At 34.5% G+C, this 11624-nt stretch overlaps 1 protein-coding gene across 3 annotated transcripts; it reads left to right on the top strand.

The window, feature by feature from the left end:
- Positions 1-328: 328 nt before the first annotated feature.
- LOC125844065 (1-acyl-sn-glycerol-3-phosphate acyltransferase PLS1-like) lies at positions 329-11375 on the top strand. Of its 3 annotated transcripts, XM_049523302.1 has the most exons (12): positions 335-475; positions 1507-1629; positions 4388-4427; positions 4540-4613; positions 5032-5091; positions 7317-7394; positions 7481-7639; positions 7847-7972; positions 9935-10027; positions 10647-10733; positions 10831-11001; positions 11079-11375. In XM_049523302.1, the coding sequence occupies exons 1-12, from the start codon at positions 398-400 to the stop codon at positions 11082-11084; spliced, it is 1095 nt and encodes a 364-aa protein (XP_049379259.1). In that variant the 5' UTR covers positions 335-397; the 3' UTR covers positions 11085-11375. The 3 variants fall into 3 exon arrangements, with proteins under 3 accessions (XP_049379258.1, XP_049379259.1, XP_049379260.1); XM_049523301.1 differs by lacking the exon at positions 11079-11375 and having other exon boundaries at positions 329-475; positions 10831-11065; XM_049523303.1 differs by lacking the exons at positions 9935-10027; positions 11079-11375 and having other exon boundaries at positions 10831-11065.
- Positions 11376-11624: the final 249 nt, after the last annotated feature.

Raw genomic sequence — 11624 nt, 5'->3', positions numbered from 1 at the left:
AATATATTTTGTTTAATATTAAAATGTCACACCAACTAGACATTCAAACGTTTCCTCTTTATATGCCTAAATTATCTCAACCTCCCTTCTCGCATCTTGTCCTCAACCAAAGTTTATGTAGAAAAAAAGAAACAACTTATACTTGAAGTGTCAAAACTTCCGAAAAAGATATAGTTATTTTTTTGCCATTGACTTTTCTTTTTAATATAACCATTTTATATTCGAAATGTATTGATTCAACTAATTTAACATTTTTATTTTCTTATTTATTTATTTATTTAAATTTTAGTTGGGGCTTCACATGGTTGATTTGTACAAACGGCAGATTGCCAACTATACATCCCTCAATATGTCTCTTGAATCCATCATTTTTGGATGTGGCTAATTTCTTAGCAATATGGCAATCGCCGCTGCCATTATTCTTCCTATTGGTCTTCTCTTCCTTCTATCCGGCCTCATTATCAACTTTATTCAGGTATGTCCATTTCATCCTTGTTCTAACAATTTTTTTTTGATATAATAAGTTTTTTTTTGGATTAGATCTCACGTTGCTTTTGTCATTCGTGGAATATCTGTTATGTATTTTGTTGTTCTTGGGTTTGTCTATTTTTGCGTTTTTTTTGGGGGGGTTGTTTCATGCAATGTTATGGCTTCAGCATTTATTTGAATTGTTCCTTTTATGCCCACATTGGTCTATTGGAATGTTGGTTTTTTTAATTTTTGATTATTCTACTTGTCTGTATGTGTAAGTTTTTGGCCATACTGCGCATGTTGTTGTTGTTGAAAACGTAGGCGCTCTGTTTCAATTTGTTTGTCTAATTTTGACTTGACACAAAGTTTTAAGAAAGTAAAGAAAGACTTTCGAATTTTGTGGGCTTAAACTAAAGATAAGTAGAATGTTCCAAAATGTCGTTTAATTTTGTGGAATTAAATATGTTATGTGGAAAGTTAAAATTAAAGAGTCGCCAAAAAAGGGAAGAGACATTCTTTTTGATATGGGCTAAAAAGGGAAAGTAAAACAAATAAATTGAAATGGAGGGAGTAATATTTAGTTTTGCGAAGTGGATTTGCTGGTGTTTATGTAGTTTCCAGAAAATCAGTGTACCAATGTATGGGATTAACTAAAAAAATCTTAGACAATGTACTTGGAACAGTGTTTGGGATGAAGAGAATCCTTTGATATCTTGATGGCTATGTGAAGTGAGTATAATATGTTTGATGATATGTCATTGATCCGCCACAATCTTTTACTTGTTGTTTCATTTTGTTTTGTTCTTAAGATACATGCCTAAACCACTTCCAATTTATTTGTTGCCTATTTTTCCACTCTAATATTCATGAGTATTATCTAAGTCTATTGAATGCACAATAACAATTGTAGAACCATTGTGTTTGATTTTAGCTTATTTTGCTGTTCGATTGCAATCTTTGTCTTCCTTTTCTTACATGATTACATTTGATATATAAATGCACTCAAATGATTTTCTCAGATGCTATTACTTTCAGGCACTTCTCTTCATTCTAGTTCGACCCTTTTCTAAAAACATATTCAGAAGGATAAACAAAGAAGTCGCAGAATTGTTATGGTTGGAAATCGTATGGCTTTTCGACTGGTGGGCAAATGTTAAGGTGCTTGAGGACTATTGTTAAATTTGATTGTTTACATTTATGCATTTATAGCTACTTGCATTTTGTGCTAGAATCATTATTTAAGTTACTATTTTTCTTTTTTCCAAATATGTCTACTGAAATTTAGAACCATAATGCTCTTGTTGATTTTGAGAATTCTAAACTCCTGAAGAAAAGGAGCACACGTTTTTTTTCAAGTACTTCTCTTCTTTTTTTGCAATTCAACTAATGTTCATCTCAAATAAATTAGAAGTACATAAGTGGGCAAAAGTTCCATAAAAACAAACAAAAAATCATTTTTGTAAACAAGCTAGTGGTCTTATTTACAATTTTTGAAAAGAGTGATGGCAGTCCAGTTGTCCCTGTAGAGTCGGTGAGAGTGTTCTACTTCATCCCAAAAATGTTGGAGGGTGCTGTTTAGTCAAGCAACTGTAAACCCTGGAGTAATTATATCGAACATGTTAGTGCAACAAATGTGCATTTCAGCTATCAAATGCTTATAACCTTTTCCCCCTTTCTTTGACAAGACTGTTTTGGTGGGGAGTTGTATCAGGGTAATCTATTCTTTGGCTTTGGTAGGCTTGTCCATACTCCTATAAAGTTATCCATTGGCAGTATTCAGGCTTCTCAAAAAAGCAAGAGTAGTTAATCCACTCGTTAACCAATTTGGTTCCAAATAGAGATATCGTTCTATCTTCGGACTTCTAGTTAGACACTTCTAGTAGCAAAGCAGGGAACATCTCTGGCAATGGACTTTGTATAGCTTCTTTTGTTCTGTATTTTCCTTCTGTTTGATAGATGTCGCTCTGTTGCTCTGTTGCTCTTATACTCCACGTCCCGAAGACATAGTGCGAGGAAAAAGTCTTATATCTGATGTCCCAAATGCACTTTGCCTGAGATCCTTCCAGATTCTTAGGGAGTGATAACATGTCACCAGACGTCACTTTGGCTGTGGGAAAACATATGATGTAGACGTTTTTTACTTTGTCTGATCTTTAGCAAATGGTTGTAAATATTACTTTCAGAAGTCATCGATTTTTCCACCTCTAGATGGCAGACCAATCTTGTCTGACCACTTTGATATTGAATATATGCTTTAGGACAAAGTATTGGTGTTTTAAGAGAGGAAGAAGAATAATGAAAGAGGTAAACATTAAACAGTAAAACAAGGAAAAATCCGTAAGGATGGGAAGTAATTGCTGCTCAGAAAACATGGTTGTATTAGCAAATGATTTTTTTTTTATATAAATACCCTCAAGTTGAAAGCCAATACTAAGAAAACTTATGGAACAGATGGTTGCTACCCTTAGAGGAGTTCAATTAGTTTGTTGTTAAAAGAAAAAAAGAAAGAAATATTGGGTGGCTAGACAAGAATAAATCTTGGGAGCTTCAAAATCCTGACACTTCCTCTTGGTTTTATTTTACACTACAACAGAAAATTTCAACAAATTAATGATGCTATCCAAAAGAAAAATCATGTACATTACATAGAAAAGCAATTTTGCTTTTAACTATAACAGGACTGTTCAATATAGGGATTTTTTTCCCCACAACATTGTGCTTCTTTAGTTGAATATCAAAAAATTCTCTTTCTAAGAAAATCACTTATCTATGACATGGGGAAAGCATTTTCCTTTTTAGCTGTAGCAGAATGTTGCTCAAGTAGGGGGGGAGGAGTTATTTGTTTCTGCAATACATTTCTCTAGTTGTTTGTCAATTTGTTTTGATATCCTTTAATTGGTTATAAATATATTTACTTCTATACTTTTAAAAGGCATCACATATAAAATCATTTTGTTTCACTGCAGGGGAGTTCTTCTCCGAAATATTTCCATTAGTTGTTATCAATGAAATAATATTTTTGCTTAATAAATGAATCTATCCATAGAAAAGTATCAAGTGCTGTAAGAAGGTCGAGAAAAGGAGAAAATTGTATATCTGATGTTTACTGAAATATTTATCATTGGAGCTATTGGAGCCAATTATTCAATGAAAGTAGAGATCACCAATATGAATATAGTCTAGACCTGCCAGCATATTACATCCATATAAAAAGCCAATATCAAAACCAGCAGGAAGAGTACTCATAGATTTGGTTGATAATCCTCCTCCCCGCCCACAAACTGAGCTGCGTTGCCTCAGCCACCTCCTTTACCAAACTCATAATTATGATTTACCCTAGCAAATCTTGTTGTCATCTATACCCAGCAGCAATACCAGTTTAACTTATGAAACTTGTTCAGAGTCCAAAATAATAAGCATACCTACAGGGAAAATTTAAAAAGAAAGCTTAAGGAGATGGTACAGAAAGAGGGGGAGTGAAACTGAACTGAAAGAAGTGTCCTAAAACTTGTTATGATACTATTTTCAGGTGTTTGTTGAACAATTTTTGTTGGAAATGGCTCAAGCCGATGAAAGTAACTAAGAAATTTATTCCACTTTTTGTATAGTTATATTTTTGGCACTGAGAAGCAGTCCAGAATGAGTTTTAATTGATAATCTGATAAAATGAATTATCCATAGTAGGAAGAAAAAGGAAGTTCATCCTATTTCTCTTAAGTACTATTTTATGAGTTGGGCCATCTATGTGGCAGCAGAGTTGCCTTTTAGTTATGCATGTGGAATACAAAATAAAATTTGTTTTCTGGTAGAAAAAGTCCCTGATTATGTAAGGAAAGGGTTGCATTAAAAACATTCACCATATTGATTTCTGTTGTGTTTTAAGACTAAGTCTGTAGCATTTTGTGCTTACTGCCAGGTTGAGCTATACACAGATCAAGAAACTTATGGGATAATGGGTAAGAAAATTTCATCAGCTTTCATACCTGAATTATTTTGCCAGATAAGCTGTCTGTATCTTCATTTTTCCTGTGTAAGCTTTATGAATTCTTTGATAATAACTGATTTCAGGAAAAGAGCCTGCACTAATAATCTCCAACCATAGAAGTGACATTGACTGGCTTGTTGGATGGGTTCTAGCTCAGGTGATTGTCTACTTCAACTTTAGTTTCTCTCTTTCTTGCAGCATCAAATTGTTGCTTTTTCTTGATGCATCAAAATCCCCTCTTTCTAGAAGCATCCATTTCTTAAGTTGAGAAAACCTTGGATATCAAATCTTTGATACGCCATTTGTTTGTCACCTCTAGTGGTCCAGTAACCCAAAATGTCAGTTCCTCCATTTTAGTCTACATTGTTAGAATGAGAACTCAATTGTGTGTTTAGAATGGTCTCTTTTTTCTTTGTGTAGAACTTATGACTTCTATGCTTTTCTTATATAAAATAGTAGCATTATAATCTCTTCCTTTTGTTCTCATGTTATCTTTTGGGAAGAAAACTTACTCTGATTCCCCATTGAAGCAGAAGGATCTACCTTTTGATATTTTCCTCTATGGTTATTAACAGCGAGTAGGTTGTCTCGGAAACACAATTGCTTTGGCAAAGAAGTCTCTATCATATCTTCCAGTAAGTTCTTGACACCATCAGAATTCTTCACTTTGTTATATGCTCTCTGGTACCAGTTGTTGCTAAGTCGGATTTGCAGATGAATGCAACTTTCATTTTATATATTGCTGAGGCATATGGTCTTCGGTTAAAGAGTGCAGAATTAAATTTCTTTACAAAGATATTCTCCACCATTTTGAATAAAATCAATCAACAGTGAACAGTGTAAAGAGGACATGCACAGTTTCTGCTACCTTGTGTTTATAACTTATCACCTTCATCTAGGTTTTGCCATAATTACGGCTTCCTTTTCTTTTTTTAATACATTTAAGGCAATTACTATATAATTTCTATGTAGGGTAATGGTTTCCTCAGTTTTCTGAAGGTTTTTGTTAGCTTTCCTAAGGATAATGTTCTTTTTATTTTGTTAAGAAGTTGGACTTTGTGATTAAGGCGTTATTGATCGATTGATTGAAGTAAGTTGGATTTTATTCAACAGAAGATCACCAAGGAAATGATGCAAATGTAAAAGTTGAAACCAATATCGGTTTTCATTTCCTCTAGGGATATACCACAAAAAAGCCACTGTGATATATCCTTCTAATCTGTCTATTGTGCTAGAGTTCTTGTCCAGCTCAAGAGAGTTCTTTTGTGGCTCAGGCATTACCCACTGAATGCCACACAGATTAAGGAATACGCTTTAAAGCCGAGTAGCAACCAGGCGAAACACAAACATATTATTACCGTTTCAGCATCACACTTTTAACACCTGTTACAGGTAGCCAAACCCTTCTTCTGAAAGTGTGATGCTGAGAACGGTAATAATATGTTTGTGTTTCGCCTGTTTAACTGAAAAAAGCTTCATATTCTACAATCTCCATCAAGCCACTGTGAGAGGTGCTCTTCTTTTGCAAAGAAGCTGATACTGTCCCCTATGTAGATAGCTACTGTAAGCTGCTCTAGTTGGTGCCCATCTCAATGAATCACCATATCAAAAAGTCTTTTATATTTTCCATTTTGCCAAGCAATTGGGTCATTCTTTAACATATCCAATCTTATCAATTCTTTCTAAATCTAATCTCATAGCCATAGCTTGCTGTGCGTTGTGATAGTGGCTGCAGTATTGTTACCAAAACTAGAGAAGTCATAAAATTCTTCTTTTAGAGAGGTGTGACTTATCCAAGTATCAAGCCAGCATCTTATATTCCTCTACTATCTAGAATCAGCTTCTTGAGTGATGTGTGCTGCATGACACTAGCAAAAGCTTTGTGTAGAGCAGTGGGTAGAGTTGTCGATCCCATGAAGACTATAATAGTCATGGTTGTGCTTTCCTATGGCACCATTTAAGAGATTGAATGAGAGATTGGTTGATTAGCACAAACTAATAATGTAATGATAGGGTGTCAACCTCACCTACAGTCTTTTGGTCATAATTCAACTCACAATTACTCAAGTTTTGGTTCTAATAATATGGTGGGATTCCTACTTTAATCTACAGCGTTCCTTACACCAATTTATAATTGCGTCTTATCTATCCTTAGGTGGAGGTTCCATAAACCAGTCTAGTTTTATACTTAAATGCAATTACTAATGCATTAGATTCTATGAATCTATCACGGTTGAGCCTCTCGAAGCCAATTTATCTTTTCAGGTATTCCGAAATCGGTTAAGCCTATTTCAATTATGATGTACATTGTAGTTGGCCTAGATATTGATAGGGCTTATCTATACTTGGGATTATATTCTATTCAATGAATTGGTTATAGATACATTACATCTCTGTTTGAGTTCGACACCTAATAATGTAAAGATTTTTGAAAAGCATTTAGTATAACATATACTATAAGTAAAAACAACTTAATCATTCAAGAGCCAATTATTGAACCAAAGGAGTGATGGGTTCATCCGTTCGTGTAACTTTAACTAAAGAAATTACTGCATTTAGATAAAAACCCAACAAGAGGCAAGTAATTAACATAGTAATTGTTGTTGTTGTTGCCCATAATAAAACCAACAAAATGCATAAAATATTGCAAATCTTAACTTTGAAGTGTATGATACCAGAAGAGGCTGGGTCAAAATTCGCCTATGATGCTCAATACACTTAGCAAATCTAATAAAATGACTTCAATGCTATGCAACTCATCATTGTGCTACAGCATTTGGGAAAAAATACTGCTTTTTGACTGAGGAATGCGTTAATCCATCTTCCTTAGCTCAACAGAAAAGGAAATATTGATTTGCAGGTTCTAGGATGGTCAATGTGGTTTTCTTGTTGTATCAGTCTTGAGAGAAGCTGGAACAAGGATGAAAACATCTTGAAGGTACCATTCTCTACCTTTATCTGTTTTGTCTGTGATCTTCTACTTATGTTTGTTGCATTTATTTCTTCTTTCGGTCTTTAATGCAGTCAGGATTCCAAGAGCTAAATGATTTCCACCAACCTTTTTGGTTGGCTGTTTTTGTAGAAGGAACTCGCTTCACACATACAAAGCTTTTAGCAGCTCAAGAATATGCTGTTTCTGTAGGAAAACCTATCCCAAGGAATGTTTTGATTCCTCGAACCAAGGTGGCATAGTCTTTCTAACTTATATGTGATTTAAATGTGGTGACAATAACAGTTTCTCATCCTGGATTTAACATTCAGAGGAATGATTCTTAAAAGTCACAACATTGTTTAAATGTAGCCTAGTTATCTATGGTATCTATTGTTCTTCATATGATTAAAGAAAAAATTTCCGTCAACAAATATCTGATAGTGTTCTCTTTTCCTCAGGGTTTTGTTGCATCAGTAAGCCATTTGCGTTCCATTATTCCGGCAATTTATGATATAACACTTGCAATTCCTAAAGATAAGCCTCGACCGACATTGCTAAGAATGCTTAGGGGATGTTCTTCTGTGGTAAGCTCATACCTACGTACTTGTTTACTTTCCGAAACTGATATTGTTAGTATATATGTCAGTATACACAAAACTAGAGGTGACAAATGGGCAGGTTGGCCTGAATTTGGGCAGGTCAAAATGAGTTGAGTTAATAAATGAACGGGTTATTGACCCACTCAGAACTTACTTGGGCTGAAATGGGTTAAAATGCGAGTCAAAACCTAACCTGCTCAATTCTTACTAATTTTTATTGTTTTATTTATTCTTTTATAATTCTTTAATACCTTATAAAAGTATTATTTTTCTTTATTAGTACTATATATAACATATCAAATAAAACTTTATCTTTTTGAAAATAATTTGACAAAATTTCTCATAAATAAATTTGGGCTAGATATCAGCCCAAACTTTGATGGACTACTATGGGTTGGGCTGAAATGGGCTGAACTAATAAATGGGCGGGTCAAAAATCAGCCCAAACTGTGTTGGGCGGGTCATGATTTCATGAGAATGTTGCCCTCTACACCAGACTCTAATAAAAAGGGTTTCTACACTTATTCTTGAGATAGTAAAGATGCACCATATGTGCATTGATCTGAGAATTTGCGACAGTTTTCTCACAACAGGGTATCAAAATGCTATGATTTATATTGTGATATTGTCCACAAAGCTTGTTGTTGTGTCACTATTCACTGCTTAAGATCTGGATAACGTTACTGTTGAAAGACATAATTAAATAAATGAAAGTGTTCTCTCTCTAAGAGTTTAAGCTTTTAGATGAGATGATCACATACTTCACCATGATATTAGAACAGATAGAGCCTGTTATAAAAAAAAAATCCACGTGCTTGGCCAGTGTAAAAGAATCAGGCTGCATGTGAGGGGGAGTGTTAAAAGGCATAATTAAATAAATCTAAGTGTTTTCTCTCTAACAACTTAAGCCTTTAGATGAGATGGTCACACACACTTCAACAATTACATTTTTTGTTGTTCGATGTCCCTTGTTCCCACTTGAGTCAACTGGTGCTTGCGTAAAACTGAGGCTGCAGATATGCTGTTGTTTCTGACAAATAAATAAACTTTCTGTACTTGTTTGTTTTGAACTGTGAATGTCAGTTGAATAGATACAAGAAACTATGTAATATGTAATACAACATGCTCACAAGGGTGGAGCAGTATCTATTCTAGAGCTCCACTAACAAACCCTCTATCTCACAAGCAAACGAAACCGAAAACTGTACTTTCAGCTGAAAAAACTCAATATATGCACCGTCTCCTAAAAAAGAAGTTCAATTTGCTGCTTTAATTATAAATTGGATTGAGCAGTTTTTGATTTATGAAGAATCTGCCTTAGGGATTACTGGTTCTTAGTATAGAATAAACAGGAACCAAACAAAATGTGGCACTAGTGTTCAAAAATGGGCTAAAGTTGTTGAAGCAAAGGATCTCCTCTTTTTCATCTCCTTAATTCACACTACATTCTCCATTCTGTCCTCTCTCCCTATCTATTTTCTTCTCTCTTTTATAAAACAATTCAATTATGTGTATGATTTGAGAAAGAAGAAAAGACTTCTTTGTATGTCAGTATGTCTTTACATCCCACGACAAGGGGTATTTAACTATTTATACAAGTGATCCTAACTCTGATTAAGGAAGGACAATCAATTATAATATATAGTTATCAAGTTTCTATAGTTCTGTTCCTTAATAGTATCTATTTTCTGAGTTCAAATTTCTGGCTTGAGTGGTAGATGAATGGATCAATTCTTTATTTAATTTGATTTGTTGCAGTGTTCACGTATAATTATTGTTTTATGTTGATTCTTAGTAAAAGTGGGGTTCTTTGAATGTCTTCTATGTTTTGCAAAGTAAGCATGGCATCAAGTATTAGGGATGGCTCCATACATTGCAGTTCGTGGGCATATGTCTAAGTTCCTGCTCATGATAATTTTACATTTTATCTGTCTTGTCTCTTTGTAGGTCCATGTGCGTGTTGAGCGCCGTTTGATGCAGGAATTACCAGAAGATGAGAGTGGTATTGCACAATGGTGCAGAGATGTTTTTGTTGTAAAGGTAGAATTCGATACACTAAGGCTTAGTTGATTTATTGTGGAATTTGAAACTTTGTCAAGAATACCATGTCTAGATCATTTATTTCTCTAAGACTCTCTGAGAAGATTTTGGGGGTGGTGGGGGCTAGGTGCTCCATAGTGGAAACAACGAAACTAGGGAGTGTGTGAACACTAGTAAAGTTTGGGAAGAACAGGAATTTGGGGACTACCTCAATCTCTAAAGTTGGCTCATGATGTGAGGATTACTCAATACCATATAAGGAGACAATAACCTGTATGCTTAACTAGTGTGGGATATCTAACACACCTTGACCGACCAAAGACTACACATCTGGTGCATGGACAATACAACATGGACCCAACACTAGTAAACGAAGAGTAGGGATGGGTTTGACCTGATACTATGCGAAGGAAATGAATCTTGAGCCTAACTAAAACTCAAAAACTAGTTCTTGAGGTAAGGATTTTCCAAGACCATATAAGGAGATCACAGTCAATACTCTGGTCCAATGTGGGACATCTAACAAAGTTCACCTTTTAGTATTGTAAATTGATGCTTCGACTTATTCTGGTTAATTATTATACATCTCTTGATTCTATCCTTCTGACACTGATGTTAGGATGCTTTATTGGACCGGCATCTTGCTACGGGTACATTTGGTGACCAAGAATGTCAAGATATTGGAAGACCAAAAAAATCCTTAATGGTGAGGAAGGAGCAAATTCATAAAATAGCTAGTTCCACAGCTGCATCACTTCCATTTGTTCGCCTGTTTAACAACTAGATTATTTTTTGATATGCAGGTTGTTATCTGTTGGTCATGTTTCCTTTTCTTTAGTGCTATAAAGTTTTTTGAATGGTGTCCATTCTCTTGGGGAGGAGTTGTATTTTGTGCAGTTTTCTTGGTCTTGGTTCTAGTCTTGATGCAGATTCTCATTGTCTCTTCCAAGTCAGAAAAATCTACTGCTCCTAAAGTACCTCCTCCAAATACATTGAAAGAAAACCTACTTCCTGCATGATGATATAATGCAGATTAAGATGGTTTAGATAGGGGTAAGTTGAGCATCCAAATTAGAGGAGAAGACTAAGAAGGGCTGGTTTTTACAAGAAATGTTTGAAGATCAAGATTCATTCATGATACTTTGGTGGCTCTAACTTTCTCATTTATTGTCTTTTGGCTTGTTATTCATGATTGGCCTCTTATGAAACTATCAGCAATATGTTTAGGTAAACTTTAGTATATAAATTATCCAAATGTATTCTTTATTTTTGTTCCATTGTATGTAAAAAGTTGCTATGTTTTATGTCAAAGTAAGGATAGGGTTGTAATAGTCATTTCGTAAGGTTAGCATTTGGAGGGAAAGTTAGTTATGATTCAATTAGCTTGACTAACAACCATTCCAGTGTACTTACTGTAAGGGATCCTTGTAATTGGTTTATGTTGATACGAAATAAATAATGTATGTATTAACTTTATGTATCAGTAGTACCTTACTTGGTACACGTTTTCAACCTATGCATAACTAATTAATGATACCATGGTATTATTAATGCAAGGACTTTTAAAGCATGCATTAGCATGGTCAAAGACACAATT

The sequence above is a fragment of the Solanum stenotomum genome, chromosome 11 (genome assembly GCF_019186545.1).
Source record: "Solanum stenotomum isolate F172 chromosome 11, ASM1918654v1, whole genome shotgun sequence".
Classification (NCBI taxonomy): Eukaryota; Viridiplantae; Streptophyta; class Magnoliopsida; order Solanales; family Solanaceae; genus Solanum; species Solanum stenotomum.
This window is presented reverse-complemented; position numbering and strand designations above follow the sequence as displayed.

Bases quoted from the DNA above. Each gene is read 5' to 3' on its own strand.
- LOC125844065 (XM_049523301.1), top strand. From the start codon at position 398: ATGGCAATCGCCGCTGCCATTATTCTTCCTATTGGTCTTCTCTTCCTT. The intron at 4,428-4,539 runs GTAAGAAAATTT...AACTGATTTCAG, and splicing joins AGAAACTTATGGGATAATGG to GAAAAGAGCCTGCACTAATA. The intron at 4,614-5,031 runs GTGATTGTCTAC...GGTTATTAACAG, and splicing joins TTGGATGGGTTCTAGCTCAG to CGAGTAGGTTGTCTCGGAAA.